Here is a 26,111-nt window from a genome sequence, read left to right as displayed (position 1 = left end):
GGTAAGTCAAAATGGAATATTAGAAAAGCTGTTATCATTATATCTCTATACCACTTATTTTAATGTAAAGTGAGTATAAGAATTTTTACAAATTAGGGGGGTAGGAGTTTATAATAAGCTTAAAAGATTAAGAAACTTTGTACAAAAAAACAAAATGTCCCAAAAAAAAACGAAGGAAGAGTAAAACGAAGAAAGTGTGGAAGAGTAATTCTGTAAAAAAAATATTTTGATTGTTCTAGGTTCTCAAAATTATTTCAAAATTATTTTTTTGTTCTAATGTGAGTTATTTAATTTAGCAAAATTTCTATAAAAGACAAATATGCACAGGCAACTTTATTTTATTTTATTTTTTTAGTTAAAACGACTAGTTTGTCAAAAAATTGTCATGCGCAGCAATTAAAAAAATGTCACCTTGTATTTTAATTTTAAATTACTCGCATTAATACTTACTCATCGATAAATTAATTTAGTTGCTTATATTTGTATATATTTTAAAATTTATGTAAGTATACCTCTAGATATTAGGTAAAAATAACGTTTTCTGTATAAAAATAGATTACCTGTGGGGTGTGCTGTTTAAACATTTAATTGTACCCTTTTAATATAACATTTATAATAATGGCAAAGAATATCTTTAATATTAATATGTCTTTCTTCCTTGAAGCGTAGTAAGACGTGCTCTATTTTTTGTTCAACTAGACGAGTTGTAAAGCTTTTCGGTTGGCTAAAAGATACCGTGATGGTCTTCGTTGGATAGCAGTTAGTAGTGATATTTTTTGTTTAACTCTACGAACTGTGATATATTTCGTAAGAGTGTTGCTATCCGTAATAGTTTTCGTTAGAGCGTAGTAAGTCTAGATATTTTTCGTTAGACCTTAGGAGGTGTGATTTTCTTCGTCGGAGTATGGTAAGCCGTGATTGTTTTCGTCATATTGCACTTAGCTGTGATATTTTTCGTCCGACTACGCATACTATGCTTTCTTTCGTAAGAGTGTTGCTATGCGTGATTGTCTTCGGTGGAGCGCGAGTGTGTAAATTGGTCTTCGCCAGACTTCGTAAACCGTCATAGCCTTCGTGAGAAACCTGAAGTTGGTATTGTTTTCGTTCAACGAAATGAGATGTGTTTTTCTTTGTCGAAGCCAAATTTACCGTGATTTTCTTCGTACGAGCCGTCGATATCTTGATTGGCATGCATTTGATTTTAATTACAGTGTGTAGCTGACAAAACTAGATTCGTGCTAAGAAATAAAACAACTTAAGAAATGATGAATTAAAAGCTGGAATTTATTCTAAGTAAAAGAGTATGACTCATAGCCATGTCATTTACATTCGAACACTTTTCTCTTATTCTAGTATACATATAAGTCAGAAAACTTTAACAGATTTCGCACAAAAGTATATATTTGATTGATCTGGAACATAGTACTGCTTCGCGTGTCTTCAAGTGTTGAAAGAATAATTCTTGAATTCGGTATAAGTTTCTTAAAAAGGTTGTTTTTTTTATATATTTCTTGCATTTTTTAAAATATTTTCAACTCAGAACATAACAGCTGGAAAACATGGTGAGAAAAGTCATGCTTAGTTGAGAAGAAATCACTAGTAGATTGTTATTTTCGATCAATGGCAATAAATAAAAAAATTCAGTAAAAATAAAAGTTGTTACCAGCTACATTTAAAAATTTATTATTTATTAATAAAAGCAACAGTTGAATTAAATGGGGCACAAACCAGCATCCATCCATGCAAATGATTAAAATGATTAAAGCATACTAAGAAGCACTCTTCAATACAGATTAAAATATGAAGTTTTTATGTTGAATTTTAATCCAAATACAGTTTATCGTATTTTCTTCAAACGATATTATGAATTGTGTACGTATTGGTTTTTAATCACTATTATCTTTAAGGATGCATGCAGCCAATGGAATAAATATACTTTTTTATAAACACAAATTTTCGTAAGCATACCAATGTAGGTACTTATAATGAAATCACTTTGTGATGAATGCAAACTTTCTAAAGTTCATAATATGTACTCTGCAAGTAGTTATCTAGAACTGTCATTTTTCACCTTATTTTAAAAATAAAAGCTTCAAAAAATCTGAGAACACTTTTCTTGATAGTTTCTAAAATACTTTTCTCTCAAACACTTATCTTTTCTTTACATATATTTTTATGTTGTTTATTAATGATGTCTCAAAAAATCATTGAAATCGTTGTGCCTTACCCTACCCCATCCAGATACAAGTCGGCTTCGTTTTCCATTTCCTGAAGAACATTCTATGACTTGTGAACAAGCCAAGAATGAAAATGCCGAAGGCAACTCTAGATTACGCCAGCTCGGGGAGTTTTATCGTCAAATGAAGCCATGATTGTTGATTTACTCCAAAGCTCTGCAAAGTTTTCAACTTCGTACAACTCAGTCGCGTTTCGACGTTTGTGTTACAGAGGGGGAGCTAATGCAAATTTTTGTTTGAAGTAGTACTATTTTAGTTTCCAAGCGAGGAAATGCTAACTTAGCGAGTATATTTCTATTTTTATATTTCGTACAAGTAGCTCTAAGGTTTTATTAACCTACAAAGAAAATGAACACCACAAAAAACGTAGAAAAGCGAAAAAGGATATACCCAGACTCAATATAACTGAAGTATGTTACTTTAGTGAAAATGCCCGTCTGTATGTGTGTGTGACCGCTGAATAAAAGAGTTTTAATGGCACTAACTTGTTCCATTTTTATTTTTATTTGGTTGATTGTTACAAATATATTACTTAAAGAAACTGGTTATTCGCTTTTTACATCGAGCTTACGTTGTATTATATGAGAAAATAATAGAATGTCATAAGATTTTTAACAAAAAATATTTTTTCCCACTTCAGGCGTTTTTAAGAAGCTAGTGTGCCCTCGATAGAAAAAAAAAGGATTTGCCACATAAGCGCCATCGACCGCAAAATAGACCTAGAGACAATGTCACTTATCCCACGAAAACTACTATTTTAAAACAAAAAAAATGTGTGAGCGTGTGGGCTCATTTGCGTTTGATTCTATGCATGTACAGTAATATCTCAAGGTTTCATCTGATAATTTTATTTAACATGACATTTTAATTATTTTTAAGCATCCGTCAACACTAAGAAATAAGTTATGATTTTTTTTACTTTAATTTTTTTAATTTTGAAAAATTGATTTTATAAAAAAGTGATTTTTTGGTTTTTATTTTCGGATACCTAATAATAGGTAACTAGTAAGACTATTAAACTTGCAATAAAAATGTATTATGTCAAAGAAAAAGAAAAAAAACGGTCTGTCTCATGCCCAGTAAGTCTAGAAAATTTTTTAAATAGTCCAGGGAAGTTTTTTGCTAAAGATACATTAGAATGAAGATCATCAAAAAGTATTACTTTAGTTTTAATGAAGAGCAAGCTAAACTGGCATCACGGGATGCTGTCTTGCTTGGAAATTTACAGTTTTCTTCAACTCTTGGAAGCTTTTTCTAAATATTTAAAAATATGTAGTTTTGTAAGACTTTAACAATTTTTCGACAAATGCTAAATATTCATCAAACTTGTTATCTCTGTGATTCACATATATAGAAAAAGCAAAATTTCCTAGCTTCACAAGGAACGTAGTTCGCTACTAGGTCATAACTTTTGTAAGCCGTTTAGCCATTTTTCTTTGCTAACGTCAGAAAGAAGAAATAACATGCAACATATATTCTTGGCTTGAGAATATTATCTGTCGTTATATCTTTATACTTATTTTAAAGGATATACAGATACCCTTGAAAAATGTTCATTAGTAGCTGTTACAAACAAATCTCTTAAAGCATTTAGCTTAATATGATAAAATTTGTTTTAAGACAACCGTACAATACCCACTGATATTACTTTTGTATACTTTTAATGATACTCGTACTATTTTTTATTTTAATTTGAAGCGGTTTTATTGTAGTATTTTAAGTATTGAGATAAAAAATTCTGTCAATCTCTGTCTTTCAAAAAGTGTTCTCGACATATAAAAAACAACGACGTTTATCCAATCTTGGTAAGATAATTCTAAGCTTTCGTATCTACATAATCCATTAGCTTAACTGAGCATCTATTTTGCTACAGAAACAGGAGCTCAAGTAGGTGTATTAGTCACGAAAATAATCGCACCAGGAACTTGCACCCTAAGTATAGATTTATGCGTGCAGTCTCCATAATTATGGTTGATCAAGCATATTGCTTATACAAAATCTGAGCCAAGTATAAATGTAAAATACTAAAAAAATGATAATAAGAATAATTGTTGTTTGTGATCCAGATATTTTCAGTAATAATAAGCCACACGTTTAATTTTATGTTTGGTAAGGTTAAGCAAACGTTTGGCTATATTTGGCAATACTTGTGAAAATATAGTATCTCAGTATTGTAAAAATTAGTATCCAAAGTATAAAGTACTGTTAGAATAACTGAAATCTGTTTTCATTGCGTACATCAATAAAGGTACACATAACTTTTCATTGAGGTAAAAAATCTTGTCAGAATACAATGCATCATTAAAATTTCATAAACAAAAGTATAAAAGGGTTAAACAAAATTTCATTTATTTACTACTTGTTTTTACAAGATCTACCAGATACCAACGGTCTCCTCATTTTGCCTCACAATTTTTACGTATGTCATTTTTGTACAAAACGTATGTATCTTTAGCCTCTTTTCCCAAACCCAAAGCGTACATTTTCAACAAAAAATTATACTCTGATAGTTTAAGCTGAATGTATCACAATACGAACTGTTAGATTTTGTTTTCTTTGCATGGTGAGGAAAATGTTTCGATGTAGACATTTGATAATTGAACTTGGTAATTAAACATTATAAATAATGACTGTAAAATATAATTTTAATTGACATTTTGTATTTATATAACATGGCCAAACATTTACCCAACTTTACCAAACGTAAGACCAAAAGTGTGGCATATTATTGCCAAACTTTGTCCAACGTTTGCCAACAAAAGTGTGGCCCAAGTTTGCCACACTTACGCTATTTTTTCACGGGATGATTCAAACATATTATTCAGAATGTTTGCATCATACAGAATAGTTATTCGAAGTATCATTTACATAAAGCTGAGTCACCCGTCTCTAGAATACCATATTTTGAATCTGTGATTCAAACCATATACTCAAAGTATAAGGGAGGTACTCACTTTCTTCCAGGTGCGTCTAACAGAAGGGATGTCACTATTAGATATTCTTATGAGCTGCATTCGTAAAATAGTTAACTTGTCTACACCATATATGTCATGGTTAATCCCACAAGTTCCTGTTTCCTTCAACTTTTCCTGGCCTTATCGTTGTGCAGCTAGTTAATTTTATAAATGTTATCCTTCGATTTAATGCTTGTTAAAAGTAGCTACTACTTTATTTCTTTCTAAAAGAAATCGTTGAAACATGTTTCTGCTTAATTCCATTCAGTTACGCTCTAATGAGTTTGAATTTCACACGAGACTAAGCTCCAACTTGTATTTTTTGCAACAATCCACACAAATAATAAATCTTACAAACTTATTAAAATTACGTGACTGTAGGAGGTTAATACAGATAGAAAGGTTTTAGAAGAATCACAAGCTTCATGCAAATCTTAGTAATGTATGGTGATGCACTTTTTGATAACTAAGTTTGAGGTTTATAACTTTTTGAAAAATGCTGTTGATTAAGGAGAAAAACAGAGCTTTTGACTAAGTTCCAGTTTTTTTTTCTTTTTTACATCAAAATCTAGATCTAATCAAGAACAAACCCTAGACATAAGTATACCAATGAATCGTACTTGAGTGAAATCGACAACTATTATTGGTCCGGCTATCCTACATAAAAATGATGGCACATACACTAACATACACTAACATATGGCTACATGTTTTGTCAACATTAATTTAAGCTCTATAACCTGATTGTTTTGTTTGTATTGTGACACCTAGATCAAGTGACATCTCCGTAGATCTATTTATTGAGACTATTGATGGAGGGCTTTTTATTTGTAGGTGTAGAAGCGTGATAAATAATGAGAGTAATCGAAACTACTCCCTTTTATTGCTTCAACATGGTGTTTGTAGTCAAATTAGAACGTATAGCTATTTACACAGTGTATACAAAATCATAAACCCTTTGAAGAAAATCGAAAATCGCTTATCAAAGCTATGTGAAAGCTCTAACGAGAGGTAAGAAAAAAAGGAACGAAACATCCTTACAAATTTGCAGAATTGTTTGCTGAGTTTGCAAGGCGAGGTGATCGTGTTATGACCAAGGGAGAGTCAATCAGGAGCTTAACGAATTTCAAAGCTAGATAAATGGCAAAATTGCTCTCACAATGAGCGTCCAGGCCGACATCTCGTTGCGAAGAAAGTGAGCGCATTGCCAAGCCACCGAGGCACAAAGAGGGGAGACAGTAACTATTAGACAATTATAAAGAATAAAATGCCAACTATGCTCAAAACCAATGTTCAGGACACTGTATTCCGGTCCCATCGCCAAGGGCAGCCCTTCTAGCGCCAAAATACAAATACAGACCAATCTCAGCTGAATAGTTTCAAATACATTGTGTATTTATTCCAAAGAATTTGAATATATTGTGGACTATGGGTTTGTCAAACACGACTAAGTTTTCCCTAATCAAAAGAGTGGGTGTTTTCAGGCTAAGATAGTACAAGCTTTTTGTGTACGGAGCCTCATGGATAGATTTTCCTACTCGTTCCCCCCCCCACAAGAGCGCTTTATCATTCTGAGCTAGGGCATTTTCAAAGACGAAGTAAGGTATTCTTAGTAAGTAGAATAGTGCGCATCCAACTAGAAAAACGACCAAAGTTCCTCAGGTTCTACAAGCTCGTCTTGGAAAAAACTACGATTTCCGAGAGAACAGTATTGAAAACTACTGGTTTGCGTTCAACTCGTCTATGAATGTAAGAAATAGCACGAGTCCATTAAAATTAGGTTCTAGCTTCCGTATAGTTGAAAACAACTATTTTGTAACTCTTTGAAAAATGGTTCTGTTGGATTAAAAAAAAAAGTTATGATTTAAATCAAGTTAAGTGCATTTGACCTTTTAATAATTAAATTTTAGGCCTAAAAATATTTTAGGTTGCTGTTGCCTGTCCACATGTGTGTTGCTGATATTTATGAACTGAAGTTTCTACAAATAGAGCAAGTTTTGTGACAAACGCGAAGTCGATAGAAAAATCTTACTTAGGTAAAATGTGAGAGTATAACCACTCAATTTGCCAAAAAAACAGTACCAGAACATTTTATTACAAAACTTTACCGTACGGTTTTTAAGAAAAAGAGAAAAGTCGAGAGAACAAGACAAAAAAGGTAATTTCAGAGTTTAAGACGCCTCTGGGGTGCGCAATAACCACGCACCCACACGCGCCGAAATGTCATCTTTACATGCAGTAGCTTCCTCTTTCCATGGCAGCGCAGTCTAATGTGCACCCAATAAAATCTCGAACTGACGATGCCTTTTCCTGGCTTGCTATTGAAGGACGAGTGAGGAAACGAACGAACGATTGATAGAGGTTAAAAGTATATCTGTACATATCGTTACAACCTTTTCTTTGCTCTCTCACTCGTGCATAAACAGCCTCGCAGATATACTTTCCCCCTTGATTCTTTCCTTATTTCTCGCTATTTTTCAAAAATAATATCAAGCGTGCACCACGACGTCATAACAAAGTATCGATCAAACGCCACTGACGAAGGCCGAAGTGTTGATGGCTTTGTGTGTAATACTATTCTCGAGATTGTTACGGTGATCAGAGAGAAACTGGGAAGGAGCGGTGATGCAGGGATTAATACAAGTTCTGTAAACAAAATACTTTGGAAGATTGAGCAGATATAGTATTGAGGAGAAGAGGGGGCTTGAGAAATTTCAAATTTTAAAAGTTTGTTGAATGCTTTCAATCTCGAACTTGTTGAGAGCTCTTATATGGTTTTGCTGTAGAATTGAAAAATGAGAATTGCCTTGAGTGCAAAAAAACGAATAGGTATTGGATGCGTGACGGATTATTCTGTTCAATTTTTTTTTATCCTCAAATATCAGCGAGCTCTTTCTCACCACTAAAGATGAAGGTAACTTTTTGCAAATAAATATACTCGGATAGTTGAACTAATGCACGGCAAACGTTATTTGTACTTTACATCGTCAATAAATTTTTTGCTATTTTATCAGCCAACAAACGTATTTATAGTTACTTCAAATTATTCTCTATTGTCCAGAATCGTGTACTTAAATGTTTCTTAGGATAGTGTGTTTTAATAATCGATAGCTTTGCAAATAGTTTTCTGAACTTGGAAAATAAAGTATCTGGGTTTGATATTTCTACCTGTAGATAAATGTTCTTTTTAACGACTGTAAAATGTGGGTCTGACTAATCATACTGTACTACTACTGATTTTTCTACAGTGACAAACGCTGACTGTGAATACTACTCTCAGACGTTCAAAAGATCAATTTATAGATACAATTTTTGGTAAAAAATACTTAAAATTATAGTAGATATTGAAATTTTACCTTTATTATAATAATAATAATTATAATTACTGTTATTGTTATCATTATTATTATTATTCTTACTATTATTATTATTATTATTATTATTATTATTATTATTATTATTATTATTATTATTATTACTATTATTATTATTATTATCATTACTATTACAATTATCATTACAACTTGTTAAACGCGCAAACAACGGTGATTAACAAAAAACATAAAAGAAATTTTTTTTCAACTGATTCCTGTATCGATATATCTTAATTTAATTCTAATCCGTTTTTCAGCAGTAAGTACTTTATGTGTGTGTAACTAAAAAAGTTTTGCTAATAACTTTCTATGAATAATTTAACGGTTTAAAAAATAATTTTTTTCTATTTACGATTACTCGTTTTCTGCACTATGAACATACTAAGAATTTTATTAAACAGAGTTCATGTAGCTACTAGTCAGAACAGTACAAAACAATGTTTTGGCAATTTTCGAACGATTTTTGTTATTTTATGTGTAATAGAGCTACACTAGAAACCAAGCAAAAAAGAATTTTAAGAGATGTACTTTTGGTACTGAAAAAGTATGCAAAGACAATCAAAGATGTTGCTGGTGAGTTTTGTGCTCCAGCACAGCTGTCAAATTTTCTTTTACATTTTGTTTGTCACGTAATGGGAATACCCATTAAAAAGAAAGTTTTAGGTACACAAAAATTCATGCCTAATTATACAACTTTGAACAATAATTATAAAAATTTTTTAAATTTCCAATAACTTCATTGTTTCATATTACGTAATTCAAGTCCTCAAATTATTGACTTGTAACAATTCTTTTTTTTCTGTTTGTGTTTAAAAATACAATATATTTAGTATTATTAAATTTTTAAACAGTTCAAAATATAAATATTTCTTTTAAATTTCCAAAATTTTTAAAAAATATAAAAATATATTTGTTTTACTTTGTATCAAAACACTTTACTTTTAAATGAAAAATTTAATTTATTTATAAGTAAGCAAAAACAAAGGTTCATTTATAATAACCAGACAGTGAATTTATAAGTAGAACGAGTTGAGGCTCTAAAGCTTCTGGTATGAATGTGGCTAAAATTCTAAGATAGTGTCGTGACATCCTAAAATTTTCTTTAATTCTAATAAAGCATAGCCGTTTTCATTGCGGTTATTTTGATGTAATTTTGATGCAACACTATTGTTTTGGTGGTCATAAACTCTGTATCTAATACTTGGTGATTGTGTTCGTGTTTTATTTAACTCGTAACTTTGTTATCAAAATAAATGACTCTTCAAAAACAGTAAGTATGCGAGTACAGTAAAATAATAGTTAAGCTTTTTAAATAATTATATACGTAACGTAAAATGTCTTCATGAATGCAATCATCATAAATGCAATTATAAAAATCTAAGATAGCATTACTACACTCGAACAGCTTTTCAATGGTATGGAAAAAAGCACCAACTTTCTGTAAAGTGCTCAAAAAATTTTCAGCGTCTTTCCTAAGCGCTCTTTACAATTGCATGTCTTGTATAAGCTTCCGAGGACTGCTTTATGTGGATTAGCGAGACCTGTAGAATAAACGAAGTAGGAGAAGCTTCTTATTCCTCTTGGCTTTTCTTCTGATTGACTGAGCTCATGCTTTTCTACCTACTCATTTTTTTTATACATTCACACGCACAAAAAAAAAATTATATAACACGCACTCAATTAAATTCTCATCCATACATTCCATCCCTTCTTTTCTATAGATTTTATTTTTTCTTCTTGCACTTTTCTTCGTGATGTCCGATTACTTGGTAAGAATATCCTCGAGAATAGCTGGAGCTTTTAGACTGAAATGCAATACCTAAGAGCTTAAAGAAAAATCCATAGTTTATGTTTTGTTATATTTTCATATTAGTGATCATTATTATAATAAAGTATTTTAAATGTTAGATTTGAATTTACAGATACAATTTATTCTATCAAGAAATGTGCAGAAAAAGTCAACACTCGCTTCATGTACCACGCATGTGGTCGTAAAGAAACAGCCATGCTCTCTTGAATCATAATGACACATCGTTGATTAAAGTCTTATCAAGTTTTACTCTTCAGCGCGCAGTGAAGTATATACATCTATGCACGTCAGTATAAGAGACACTACGTTAGTGCAATTTATGGATTCATAAACACAGCTGTAGGTGACATCAGATCCAGTGGTCCTGTCAACCCTTTTATTCTAACTCTGCTTACCTGATTTTCTCGACTTACAGCTAGTTACATCCCTTATTAGTTTTGAAAAAAAGAGGTCTTGACTCTACAAAGTATTATTCTTCATTTAAGCCAGTTACAAGGATTTTAACGTAAAATTTTCAGCTATTAGTCCATAATGGTAATTATTGTACAATAAAGGGAAAATTTTTATGAGTTAATGAATGTCTAAATCTATGAATTATGCTCATTACTCGATAGGTCATACATCCTCGTACAGCGTTTTTATATCGATACGTCGGAATTTCATCGAGATTTTTGAAATACAGATAAACATTGTAAATAGAAAAAGAATTCACTTCAAGGGCTTGAACTCCGACCTCCTTCTTCCAAAAAGATCCGTTAATTGATTTCTAAGCTAGCTCTTTTTTATGGCTTTGATGACTCGTAATTGACAAGTTTCGACAAAGAGACGACAATACGAAAATTTTAATCTCAAGATTGATAAATTTACAAATTGAAATTTGATAACGTTACTAACTACGTGTATACACTTACGTCGACATATAAATAAGAAGTGTTTAAGAAATTATAAAAAATAAAAAATCAGTATTTCTAAATGTTTTAAGCCATCTCAACATAATCACACTCACCCAAAATAATTGACATCTGATTTCAAGCACTTTTACTGCATTTTATAAAACATTTCGCTACATAATTCGGTTTTTTCAACTATTTTTTTCTAAGTGATTGCCTGATGAATTTTTTTTTTTTTTTGCTCACCCGTGCGATAACTACCCGATCGTTTTGGATGGTATTACAATTTTATTATTATAAACAGGATATAAGCTTTCAAAGAACCGCTATTATAAGTGGTTACTTTGCGATAAATTTTGAAGTGTTTCTTTTTCTTGTATATTTCCACCCCCGTCGCTTTTGTCTTACATCGGATCATGCAGCAGAGTTCCAAAACAGCAACATAAGAGGTTGCCGTCCGTTCGGCTGTCTGAGGCTTTATCTACGCGTCAGTCAGTTAACTGTATGAGATATGTTGATTAAAATATGTAACTATAGTCCAGCAGGGACTTTGTTAGACTCATTATCCAACTAATTTTTGTATAGATACAAGAACTTATGAAATATTAAATCAGCTATGAGAACATACATACATTCCGGAATGTTGTAGAATCTGAGTGATCTGACGCTGTGACACAAATATCCTCTGCAGTGCAATTTAATAAATCAACATTTAGTTACACATTTTTTGCCAATAACTGGAATTTTGTGCCAAAAACAGTACAACTATTCAGAAATTATATTAATTGCAATTTATTACAATTATTATAATTTCTGTATGGTTAAGTGTTATTAAAAAATGATGTGAACAATCTTCTTGACTACAAAAAATATGTGAAATGATTTTCGTGGGTGTATAATTCATACACAATACAAAAAGTCAAACAGCTAACGTTGTTTTTGTTTGGACAGTCAGATACATATAATTCGACATCATAGTTTCTTATGATAGCAGCATCGAGGATTTTTGCTAGACTTTGTTATAGGCGTATGAGTTATGCACCCACTAAAATCACTTCACATATTTTGTGTAGTAAAGAAGATTCCTCACATCATCTTTTAATAACACTTACTAAGCCGTACAGAAGTTATATTTATTGTAATAAACATTTTTTCTAGATTGTCTTTACTCTCACAACAAATACCCTGAGTTAAGACTGTATGTCCCGATGATGAGGTTGGGATAGCTAAATGTTACTTGAGGTTCTATGGATACGTTATAAACAGTTTCATTAGAATCGGTGTTGTTTTCAAAGTTTTGGACTACTTTTTTCCGGCTGGTTTATTATACTACCTACTGAAATTTGGTAGATATCATGCCTGCCTTCACATTTTGATGGCCAGGATTCAAATCCAACTTTAGACAAAAATATACATTAACATGTATGAAGTTTTTTCTGGGTAGGAATAGAGCTTCGAGACATAATCTTTCACCCACTTTTTTGGTCTACTGATATCATTCTCCGAGTCACTTCTCTAAGCTCTAATTGACTACATGATGTTCAACTACCTAAGTCTGAGCGTAAGGGTTATATTGATAATGATTGAGAAAAAAAAAAAAAAAACCCGCGACCTAACATAATTATACATAATGTAACGTTACTTGCAATAAAAAATTACTATATTTCTTACCTAGGGCAAAAAGTAAAACTTGCGCGCCCGAAGGCGCGGTTGTTGTATGTTTCTGCCAGATGTAAGAACATTTTTTTATCAAGAGCAGAAAGTGCAACTTTCCGCCCGTCAATTGTATTCCGCCCTGTAGGGCGGGATCAAATTTTGAGTACCAATAGTTCAATGATGCGTCATCAAGAAAATCTAAGTGAAAAGATTAAAATTATGGAAGAGTAACTTTAAAGCTTATGAAGCAACTTCCAAAAACTGTAAAATATACTTAGAAAGTCTGAAAAAAGCAAACTTAGGGTGCACTTGGAGCTACGCTTATCCAAACAGCGGTATCAAAGATTACAATGGAGTTTGGAAAATCTACAAACGCAAGTAAGAAACTCTACTTTGAATGGATTGCGTAGTTCTATACTGAACAACGAACAAATAACACTTTTGAGACCTTCGGCTCTTCTAATAAGACTTTATTAAACGTTTTTGAATTATGATTTGCCTATGGTACATCGAACTCGAAGATCTCCAGGTAGAAAGTAAGCGCACTACCACTTTGACACTAGTACAGTGTTAGATGGCGCTGTATAACAGGACGCTACATAGGTGCCCTCGTTAGGATACGTTAGGTTATTTCTTTGTATTACGTCAATTATTTTTTTTGAGAAAAAAGGACTATTAGTGTTAACCATACATACAGTAAAAATTTATGATGAAAAATTAATCAACACAGCACTTTATAAAAATATAAATTTACTGTCTTACTACTGATGGACGGTTTGTATGCATGGTGCATCAAATTATAATAAATATTAAAATCACATAGTTTGAATTTTTTTTTCTGACTGCCCTTTCACTATTCCAGTCCTTAGCATATAAGAATATACTTCCAAGTCTACTTAAAACATCTTTTTCAGATGTATGTTTTTCTATCAGAGTGCATTGCTGTTGTATGAAAGAAACTGAAATTTTTTAGGATTATGACTAAAATTATCAAACAAAAAAATGTAGATTGTTTGCAATTGTACCTTCCAGAATGTTATACAACTCAGTACCCTTAAACAGAGTTAAAATATTGTCCATTAAATTCACGTTGAAATTTCTAACTGTATTTAAGTGCTGTGTCTAGAATTAAATTAATTAGAATCAGTTCACAGTAAAACAGCAATAATTGTATCAACAAAAATAAGTACATCGTTAAAGAGCTAAACATATTAAGTTCGATTTTATACCAATATTATAAAGTTTTGATTTTCTGAAAATAACTGAAATTCCTGCATACTTTATAAGGGAAAATGAAATTTTGAATGTTTGCCCTGAAAGTCTTAAAATGTTATAACTTTTAGCATTTCATCTGGGGCTTCCTTTGAATGCATAGACTTTTTATTTCTTCGATTATGTCATCGATAGCCTTATACTTTTTATTTTCATAGCTTTTAAATTCAAGAAACAAATTATCAAGCTTTTTTGAGACTCTACCTGCGATGAAAGTTGGTTTTTTGAAATTCAAGTAAACTAATCGTCAGAAACAGTTTACAGCGACTAGTACATATTTTAATGACCTGTTATGCAAGACTTAAATGATAGGTCTGATTCATCAGTCTACGTATGAACCGATTAAAATGCTGGTTGCTCCTCATTCCTCTTTACAGTATCACTTAAAAAAAACATGGGTTATTGAAAACCATCTTAAACTACTTGAGTTAAACAAAGTTTTGGAGAGTAATTTTTATGCCTGCATCGCTTTCAACCTTATCACTCCTCTCTGTAAGATAACAATGGCAAGAAATTAATACAAAAAGTTTTCAACAAAGTTAAAGCAACTGTAAGGGTAACTAATTTTAATGTGATGATGCTTTGGATGAAACTTACCTGAATTAACTTCTTTGGTAAGGTCAGAAACAGAGAATAGCTTATACACATTTTTTTTAGAACCTTTACCATATTTCTTGGCTGCTGGTGGATTCACAAGAGATGAATTTAAAACCTAGGAATGATATACTTACTTCTGAGTCTAGTGTAGTCAACTTGGACATCACATTTCGTGACTGGGAAACGTGTCTTAGGTTTCCAACACTCTACTCAGCTGCTTCATATGAATCTCGAATGCTAACAATGTAGAGTAAGACCTTATGAATCAATGTATGTACAAAAATTAAGTAACAATTTTACCTGATGAAAACAAAATTTTGCACTTAAGTAAAAACCAGGTGCAAGGTGGAATGGCTCTGTTTCGTTCAAAACTTTTCATACTTTAAACATCAACATCTGTCAAAAGAAGTGTTACGTAATTTATGTAAGAACTTTTTAGATTTTTGAATTTCAATGTATAAAGTTAGTATAATTAATGGACTGTCAAACTCTTGGGCAGTATGAAAAATTTTTGTTACAAAAAAAGCTTGATCTATCTGCATTAATACAAGCAATTGAAAAATGACTTATAGGTTACAATAAGAAATGAAAAAAAAAGATAGTTCACCTTTTTTTTTAACACCAAAGGCGTGATTGAACAGTAGAACTACTTTGGTTATCAAATACTTTATATAGAGCAATTAACATACAAAATCTAGCCACAATTAATTTGGTCATATCCATAAGAATTGAACAAAAGCAATGACCAGTCAAAACTGATAAGCTTAATGAGCCTAGCAGACAATTGTCACTATTTATATACATGCATAAACTTGTGCCACTTGAAATAACTAAAACATTAAATTAGAAAATTGGAAAAGAGCTAGTTTTTGGCAAGTTTTAAACACATTATTAAGGCTCAGTTCTAAGACATAGAGCTGTTTAATTGCTATCAAAACTTTCAGCATTTAGTTTTTGGAGCTTGAGGGCTCGGTTCTTAACATTCCAAGCGTTCAACCACAAAGCACTTTAAATTCGTCTAACTGTACGGCTTGTATTGCAAAAAAAACGTCACATATGCTCAATGGGCGTTAGTTGCACGATCTATATTGCTTGCACTGTTGATTAAGTTTGCTAAAGTTCGCCAAGACTTCAATCTTTACCTTACTGATCAATCAATTTTTTACCATGTATCTTTACCAAAAGACGACGTTTCTTCCCTGATTTCTGGGACGAAAGTGCAACATTTCTCCCAGCTAAGAACTTGCATTCTCTGCTCATAGAAAAGTATTTTGTCTCAATCTGCGAGTTAAACATCCTAGCTTACGGCTTGAGAGTCAATTTCCTTGCAGCTCATGCTATAATACTTTTTCAATGTGCAGGTTATACGAGTCTTACGTAAGATGTTATGTCACACTCTCCACCCTGAAAACCTCATATTTTAACGGAGGAAGGTAAAAATCGTACATGCTACATGGGACAAAAGTACGTATTTGACTTCCAAGCCGAAGGTAAGGAAGGCAATTACACACTAGGGAGTAAATACCGTGATTATGTTTCTTGTGGCGTAATACACTTTTTGAGATTTTATTAAAGTCACTGGGTCACAACAGTTTATTATCTTCAGCTAGAGGCCGATCAAAGCATCTTGGTTATCTGGTGTGATTTCCCTATACTTATTTTTCTCAAACCTGGACGAATGTAGCATCTCCTTATTGAAATATTTATTGGAAATTAAATAAAAACCAGTGGACAGTGAGTATATGGGTACCTAGGTATACAGTTATACTTCTATGAAATTTTATAGCACATAATATACGAATATAAATATACCCTCTACAAAATGATATTGTGTACGAAAGTAGTGCAATTATCGGTGAAATGAGTATATATACGTTAATTGAGTATGATTTCCACAAATATTCTATTACTTAATAAATGCACAGTTATGAACAATACATATATTAAGTAGGTAAGAAAGTTTAAATTAAAGCCATGGTACGACACGACATGATGCCAGGGTGGCCAGTACAAAATGGTACGATTTCATCATACATCAAACATATGTTTTTTCGATAAATATTATTTAAACATCTAATAGACATTCAAAATAGTACAAAAGATACCCATAAAAAATTTCAGATCATTTAACTATATCCTTTTTTTAATATGTTTACTTTTAAAATTCTCAATTTCACATATAATATTATGAATGAATCGTGTAAAACTGTATTTATATGATCTGTAGAAATCACTGATTTTTTTTTGTATGAAAGATTACTTTTGGATACCCGTATTATATTTTCAAACAGATCTACAAGTTTTTTTTTTATAAAACAAGAAAGAAGGGCTTGCATGTGCGTAAGAACATGTCTGTAAGTATATCCATATAGGAAGAATAGGTACCACCATTGCTACATATTTGCGCTCTTCCCACCTCTCTCAACTTTCACCCTACTATCATTGATAAATGGCTCTAACTCAAAAAATTACTTTAGCCACGAATGAAAAGATTGTGAAGAAATAAAATCGCAATAAAAATCAATTAATATGTTCATAGAACCTTGTATGATAAAATCATTTACGAAAAAAAAAAAATGTGAAACTATTTCAAACATTTTTGAAAGTTTTAAAATGAAATAAAAAATATTAGACCAACAATTATTTATTTATTATAAAATTAACAAATTCATGATAAATTAATAATTATTAATTCATTTATTGGTAATATACTGTTAAAACTACTATTTTCTAAGTTAAAAAGAAATTTTTTTTTTTTTTTAAATTCGTTTATTGCAAAATTGATATATTAATTGATATAAATTATTATCCAACAAAAATAATTACTAAATAGAAAATGAATATTTACATTAAAAATAACTTATTCCACACTGGAGGAACAACGGTAATGTGGGACTCAGTAGATTCACTTATTAGACTACTAATATTCAGGTCTCCCCCCATGCTGCGTAGCTTTAGTTCCCCACCGGAATAGCGTTAGCGTTTCTCCAGGGTGAAGTCATCACGAAGAACATCGTATCTCACAGCATTAGCGAGAAAACTCGCCACCAGTTGCTAGAGGTGCCAATCCTCTCAAGTTCTGAAAAAGACTCGGGGTTCCTGAGAACCGGTACCCGGCATCTAGCGCTTCTTCGTAGGCTGCAATCTTTGCAAGCGCCACTAAATGCTTGGTGCTCACCCTTGTTTATAAGTTAGAAAGCTCAGAGCAGCGTGGGATAGCATAATTTCGTCAGGAAGTCGCCTCAATTTCCTCCCTCTTTTTCTCCTTAAGAACTGTTCAGGCAAACCCGTCAACAGCCCTCCAAGCGCTTGTGCTTCTTAACATGACGCTGACAATGTTTTCAAGCGTTAAGGCCCTACCCAGACGGTCTTCTAGCTGCTGCCACTGCTTGTACCACTTTCCACACTGAAAACAGTGTGCTCTGCTGTATCGTTCACCCCAAGGCAATAATCACAACTAGATGTTGGTCTTAGAGCCATGCAGTAAAGATGTGCGTTAAACTGTTCATGGTCTGAGAAAAACTGTTTGAGGTAACAGTTCACCTCACCGTGGCCACGACAAAGCCATATACTCAGGACTGGTACGAGTCGGTGAGTCCACCTGCCCATATCAGCCTCATTCCGCTCTTGCAGCTAGCATTGCAAGCTATTCTCCCTATGAGCGTTGTCCAACTTGATTCAACCTGCCAGAAATTTTTTTCTGCACTCCTGATGACTAAAAAGACAATAGGCATGGTTCTCGCGAGCACTATTACTGCGGCCAAAGATACCGTGCAGCACTTATAGATGACTCGCAGGGCCCCAAACCGCTGCACAGATGCTAAGTGGTTTCAGGACCATGCCATCGCCAACGCATCTGTCCAGACCTCTATGCCATACAACACGATGGAGTTCGACGCTAAGGCAAGTATCCTTTTTTTGAAGTCTCGTGGCCCATTAATATTCGGCATTAGTCATGACAGAGATTCTGTCACCTTAAAGGCCTTCTCCGCAGTTCTCCTAATATGTTCCCCACATCTCACGGAACCAGCCACATGGTGCAGGTGGAGTGTTAGGATCATGTCCCAGCATAGGTAGCAACTAACCTCTTTTTTGGGCAAGTCCTAGCCTGATTACCACTTTTATCGCACCTCTAATATGCTCCAGTCCTTCCAGTGCTCTTGCAGTTACTTGCAAGACGCCTAAAGCCTAGGCATCTAAAGCAGCGTTCTATCCTACTTTTTGCAGGCCCAACCTGCAATTAACCCAGCCTATTTTTGTATGGAATGTTTTATCAAAGCCAGAAGTGAAAGCCGAGAACGTCTTTACCCATGCAACACGATTTGCTCTTAAGGTGCCGGATGACGGGCGGACTTCTACGTACTTCACGTTATCTATGGAAAGAGCCTTTTTCTTTGGAGACTGTCGTGTCTATGTCTCTTGTTCGTGGCTATGATTACTATTATTATACTATTATATCTATAAGTAATTTCATCATAGACATTGCTCTTGTTGTAAGTTAACCCAATTTATTATATCTTACTGATATATCATAACGCCGCAACCGTTTATTTATCAAGCAATTAATCGGAATGTTAAGCAATTTTCTCCATTTTTTTGCAATAGGCTTAGTTGAATAAACAAAGTAACTAGAATCAGTCGATATAAGTAATATTTTGTCCAAAAGTTAATATTAAGTTATTTATAAAAATTTGTAAAATTCAGATGCAAAAGAGAACTGCAATAAATAACTGAATCACCTTCCTTTTCCTTGGCGCACAGAGGAGAGTGAGCCGGATATGAGAAGTGCCAATTTTTGAGTGGCTAAACTTGAGCAACTCCAGTAAATTGGATCTTGGGCTATTGTCTTTTCCTCAATATTCTTCCCCGGCAAGCTTTTCTGCATCATGTTCGAGTCTGCGCATGACCAAGGTTTGCTACTCGTAATGAAAGGGTCCGGAGTCTGGAGACTCTGAAAATACAAAGTTGCCTATCACCCCTTGATCTGTGGAGTAAGTAGTAAGAGTCTATCTCTGCTAACTCACGGCTCACCACGAGACGAGTTTTTTAAATTTTCCTCGAACGGTCGACTAGGTAGTAAGAGTTCGTCTCTGCTATCTCACGGTCCTCCACGAGTAAATTTTATTTTGTCGTAATGGAGATGCAGTGAGTAGAGTCCGCTTCTACCACCACATATTAGTACATTTTATGTATCACTTTAGAGTTCTAAATAAAAGTAAGTTGTTTGAGTAATTTTTTACTTTCTAGCTTTTCCTTTTTTTTCCTAGTACATACGCGTTCATAAGTTCTGAGGTTTGCGCTGCTACGTAAGTGGTAGTGATACCCTCTAGGTCTTTCACGAGTAAATACTAAACTAGTTTCGACACAAACTCTGAGGTACGCACCGCAACTGAGAGTGGTAGTAGTAACCTCGAGATCGCGAATTAAAATATACCACGTTTTTTATGTTAACACTATAGTGTGCCACACTGCTTCGAATATTATTGGTAACTCCAGACGCGTTGCGAGTATTTAAATATACCCTCAATTGTATGTCTACGTAACGACTAGAGTGTGCACCACCTCTTTAAATAGTTGTGGTTACTCTAAAAGGTTAAAAATCCTTGCTCCCCCGATTACAGGTATTTGTGCCCCTTCACTCAACGGCCAAGTTAAGATACTAGTAAGAAAATACTTTTTCACGAGATATTCATAGTTTCTTAGCCCCGTGTCTCTCCTACTCGCTTCGTGTAAATCCCAGGTTATTAAACACAAGCTTGGATCCAAATAATAGGTTACGCTGACAAACCACGCAATAACCTCATAAAAAGAAGTAACTAAATTTCATACATTCAGACCGCTCATAGCAGAGTGGGTACACTCTAAATGCAAGCGTATTTAGGTACACGTTTAAAGTGTAAAGTTAAAATTTTTATTTTTTATAAAGCATATTGTGGTGGCGTGGAAAGAGTACTGGGAACGGAAGGAGTACAATGAAATATCTACTCTTATCACACATTTTCTCAAGGTCAGAATGTTGGTGTCGTTGATTGAGTCTAGCGCATAACGTGTCTATAGAAGTATAACTTTAAAAATGAAATCCTGTAGTTGATTTATTAATACTCACTCTTTTTAAGTATTTATACAAATAGTTTAGTCTGACTTTGGTGAATTATATATATATATATATATTGATATATTCCAAATATTGTTTCCTTAATTTTTGTTTTATGTATTGCAGAATGAAAACCGTGCTCTGCGTTTGAAAGAGACAGCACTTGGTCTCTCTTTTGGAAGTTCAGCTAGTTACACAGATCCAGACGGTACTGCAGTTATTACATCAGAAGTTTCGCCCGCTCCTACGGTTGATCCACGAGTTACCTGGAATTACTTTGACGAGCAAGGGTAAGGTTAATCATTTTGCTCCAGCAAATCCAAAACTTTTTATTTTTCATAGTTAAAATTTTAGTTTTGTAAATACTCTTCAGTAAATAATACGTTCAGACAGAAAAAAATAAATAACATTTTTTTGTTTACGTATCATCCAACTGATTCATGTATCATTAACTATGGTAGTTTCTAGATTATCAGTGATTTTATAGTGATATCTTTAAAACATTTGATGATGAATGGTCAATCGTTTTGTTCAATGTCATATTTAAGCTCCGAAGTAGATTAAAACTTATAACTACACAATTTTTTAATTTTTAAATAAAAATTTCAAATTATAGGTACATTTCAAGAGGAAGTTTGGGAGCTGGGGAAGATCCATACGCTAGAAACAAGTTCAACCAAGAAGCTTCAGATAGTCTTCCAAGTAATCGTGATATTCCTGATACGCGTAATACTATGTAAGTTTCATTATACATGTAATAAATTTTTTAAACTTCTTCTTAATTAAGGTGACTGCGCCGTTTAGTGTCGTATGAATCTCAAAACCCAAGAAGAGTAACAATATTTTTAAACTAATTTGCCACTTATATTTAAAACAACTATTTTTTTTGCTAGATCTAAAATCAAGTGAGATGAAATTGCTTTTAAAAAATATAAATTATTTACCGAAAGAATACAAACTTTTTTATATTATTTATGCTTGCACAGAAGATGGCAAATCACTTCTTTATAAATTTTTACTAACAATAAGTCTGACTAGCAAACAAATTATTTTTTAAGGTTCCAACAAAATCAGCAGAAATAGAGCCATAAGTACTTCTCGCATTCACAAAGACTTAATACTTTACTCTGAGTTATAGACAAATTTTAAGTCAAGTTTTAGACAGTATGATGAAATAAAAATTTTACAGACGGCATTTTATCAAAAATAGGGTTATCAACCATGCCCTTTTATCTTTGCTATTGAATCTAGGACACTTAAGTTACAATACAATTAATTTTATTATTACGTCAGCAGTTGGATAAAAAACGTCTTAGCCACCTTGAGGTTGGTTGAAAGTTTTTTAACGGATAATTACAGAAAGTAGCTCTCCTAGCTCCGCACAGAAGTACCCCTGGGAGTGGCAGACCTACACTAACACAACCTATAAATTTAAAAACATATTTACCATTTCATTTTCCAACTTCATAAAGAGAGTGGCACATTCAGATATTTAAAATAGAAATGAAAATCCTTTATTGAATCATCAAAATCGAATAAAAATATACACTTTAAAAGGTATGGGAATACTAGAATATTTAATAAATTTTGTTTGATTAGTTATTACAGCTAGTTAATAAGAATAAAAAAAAGTAAAAATTTTTCAGTAATATCAAATTGATTACACAATTATTATTATTATGATAATCAATATTAAAACACAAACAAGTAAAAACAAAACGATTACAACTCTCTTAATGTCATAAAATCCTAGTGAGGAGGCTCCAATGCCTCACCATATCTATAATTTTAGGGTACGAAGTTATGTTTAACTGTTAAGCACTCAAAAAAAAATCAACGAATCAACTCTAGACAATATACAGACATTTCTGTGATCGTCTTATTTCTTGCAGTTTTTGTGCAAAACTGGTAGTTGGAGGATGTTTTCAAACAAAAATATAATCTAAAATTTTAAACTTTTATCGATTGAAGATGGAAGATAAAAGTTTTTTCTATATAGTATTTTCTGTATGTAGCTAATTTTCTCTCACTGTTTATCAAAAAATCAGGAGTTCGAAGAAGTATCACATTGTAAGCGATACGTGATATTGAAACCTGGGAAACTTTCTGAATGAATTAAGGCTTCAAAGACCCAAGGTATAGCTAACTTTTAAGGGTGCTATAAACAATTATGTCAGCAAAAAGCAATTGAATAAAATAAAAAAAAAATTTTTCTTTGTAACATTCTGATGTTAAATTTCTTACACTTGTTGTAAAACTGAGAATACATAATGTAATATTCATTAATTTCAGATTTTCGAACCGTAACACGTTTTGATCGACCGAGATTTTTTTTTTTTGTTATAATTTTTTTTAGATCACTATCTAACCTGCAAACATTAAACAGAAACTATAAGTTTGTTAAAACTAATTTTTATGAATACTCTAGAAGTCTTTTTCATAAAAGTAATTTAGGTTTGGTGCATAATATCTGTCTTCGTGAACTCTTTTTGGTGACCTTTCCAATAATCTGTCCCCTTGACGAAGTGCGAGATATGCGGATCCACCAAAGTTTTTTTCGTGTATTTACGCCTCCTGGACACGATTATCCACGATTATCGACGGTGGGTCGCGATCCGCATAAACAATTCTTTTTTATTAACAAATTTTAAAAACAAATATTAATTTTCGATTTATTGCGTATAAAAAATTTTTCCTTACTCCAGCGTATTTTGAACAAAAAAGTTTATTTACAGTACATCCCTAAATCCAATACTGTTCTCGTAAAAAGTTCGAGAACTTCAAAAAAATGCGTTTTTCGCTATTTTTAATGGCTTGCTATGGGAAGCCCAATATATATTTTTACACTCAACGCCTCTCAAATTATGTGCCCAACATAGTATTAAATTAATATTAAAAGATCAATTGATTTTATTTTGTTGGTTTTATCTAACGAGGTCGACGGTCCGTGCCTTTTTAATGTAACCGTACGGCCTAGGCGATATACATGTTATGCTGTCATTAAATGTTTTCTATCTGGACAGCTCGATACAGATTATTTTTTTAAGTTTTGCCTGCTAAATACTATTATAGATTGTGGATCGTGATACCGATGGTGATCAATGTTTTGTAATTAACAAATTTTATAAACAAATTGCAAAAATAGGAGTTTTTCAAAAAAATTCTTTGAAATTTTTTTTTTATTTTATTTAATTGCTCCCATTTTTGCAATACACAAAAAAAACTTTGGCGGGTCTGTTCTAAAGCAAAAGGCCACGGGACCTGACCTGGCACCTAAACTTAAAGCATAAAATGGCCACTTTGATAACTTAATGCACATGCATTAGTTAATAATACAAGTTTCTACCACCAGCAGAACCAGCGGATTTACTGGTCATTTTATTATCAACAAAACTAAGTATTAACACAAGCATCTATCACCAAATAACCTAGGGCGTTCAACGGCTACTTTATTATTAATAAAAATTAATAATTCATAACATAAGTATCTATCACCAGATGACTCGGGGTGTTCACCCGATATTTTATTAATAGTAAAAGTAATAAATCAATAACATAATTGGGTATCACCAGGTGACTCGAGGTGCTTACTCCTATTTAATTAATTATAAAAATTAATAATTAATGATATAAATCCTTGCCACCACATAACTCAGGGCATTTACTAGCTACTTTACTATTTGAATAGTTAATAACATAAGTGTCTATTACCAGGTAACGTAAGGTGCTCACCAGTCACTTTATTATTAATAAAAATAAACAATTTATAACATAAATGCCCATTACTAGGTAAGTCAGGGTGTTAACTAGCCACTTTATTAGTTTTAAAAATAAATAATTAATTACATAAGTGACTCTATTTATGTAACCCAGGGTACTTAGTAAAAACTTTGTTCATTAAACGAATATTATTTTGTAACACAAGCTCCTATCACAAGATGACCTGAGACATTTACTGACCGATTTATTTTGATAATTTGAGCATGTATTGCTGGTTCTTCTTAGGTGCTTTGTAAATACTTTATTAATAATTTAAGTTATGATTAATAATATTAGCCGTTTACGAGGTTACTTAAGGGCTTAATGTTTGATCAGGGCTTGGCTGAATATGCAAGCTATCACTAAGTACCTCGAGTCATCTAATAATAGGCATTTATGTTGAGATTCAATCGTTAAATCTCACTCATATATAAAGCAAAGTCGCTAAAACCATTGTAATCGCTAACCGCGAAAACTACTGAACCGATTTTGCTGAAATTTTGCACACTGATTCATGAAACTTCTTAGATGGTTTTAGTATAGTTTTTATCTTAAAAAATTGAATAACAATAGCAATAAATGAGTTCAAAGTTTTTCAAAAATACGCCAGCTTTTCACCTTAGTTCAGTAAAATCCGCTAGGTGGCGTCGACATAAAATCGAGGCTACCTGCAACAGAATTAAATAAGTGTGGTTATAATACGCCAGAGCGTCTCGATCTCTGATGCAGTCGTGCTTCGGCAGTATAACGAGCTGCATGGACAGTGAAAATTACAGTCCTGCAGCTGGATATCCCGGTTACAGACGACACTCTTCTCTAAGAGTAAAGGGACCTACGTTTCCGTTAACCCTGGATTTCGACGAGTGCGATCAACAAAACAAATTTCCAACCGATGACGTCTCCGGCATAATATCAGGAGACATATATAGCCAGAGCACAATCTGCACCAACTTATCAGAGTTGTGTGGTAGTCTCACCATCCCGCCTGGTGCAGTTAGAGAATTTTTGGCTACAAATGTAAGCCAGCAAAAACAGCTCTGAAGAGAAAAAGCAGCCACAACGGCTACCTTGTTAGTCATCGCGTCCCCAACGCGCTTACCCGAAAGGTATTACAGTGTTTGATACCAACATAACAACAATAAAACTCCCTAGAGTCCAATAATAAAAAAAATTATCACGTTTCTGTGTAACAATGAGCAGTTGGTTATCTGGGGAACGACCCGAAGACGAAATATCCTTAAACAGCAGCGTACCTCCCTCCATCACAGTCTCCGTACATAGAGACTCCCAGCGTAAGAATCAAGCTACCCGTAGCCAGCTCTTTATCATCAGGAATAACGAATAGCTGGAAAATTCACCACTGGCGCTTTTTAGGGCCATTATAAGATTTACGTTCCCTACTTCACCTTCAATTTCACCGGTTCTTTTTAGGGGACACCTAGAGTGTAAACTACCTTGCCAACAAATA

At 32.9% G+C, this 26,111-nt stretch overlaps 1 protein-coding gene across 1 annotated transcript in view; it reads left to right on the top strand.

Moving 5' to 3' along the window:
• LOC106640451 (polypeptide N-acetylgalactosaminyltransferase 2-like) overlaps positions 1–26,111 on the top strand; it is a 294,122-nt gene that overhangs the window by 100,763 nt on the left and 167,248 nt on the right. Inside the window, exons 2-3 of the mRNA XM_089589846.1 lie at positions 21,011–21,174; positions 21,501–21,620. Coding sequence (XP_089445972.1) covers positions 21,011–21,174; positions 21,501–21,620 — 284 coding nt within the window. The remainder of the gene's footprint in view (positions 1–21,010; positions 21,175–21,500; positions 21,621–26,111) is intronic.

Source organism: Copidosoma floridanum, unplaced genomic scaffold (genome assembly GCF_036245765.1).
Source record: "Copidosoma floridanum isolate Cflo_tuat_1 unplaced genomic scaffold, Cflo_Japanese_pri ptg000001l, whole genome shotgun sequence".
Classification (NCBI taxonomy): Eukaryota; Metazoa; Arthropoda; class Insecta; order Hymenoptera; family Encyrtidae; genus Copidosoma; species Copidosoma floridanum.
The sequence above is the reverse complement of the archived record's forward strand: the minus strand, read 5'-3'. Positions and strand labels throughout refer to the sequence as shown.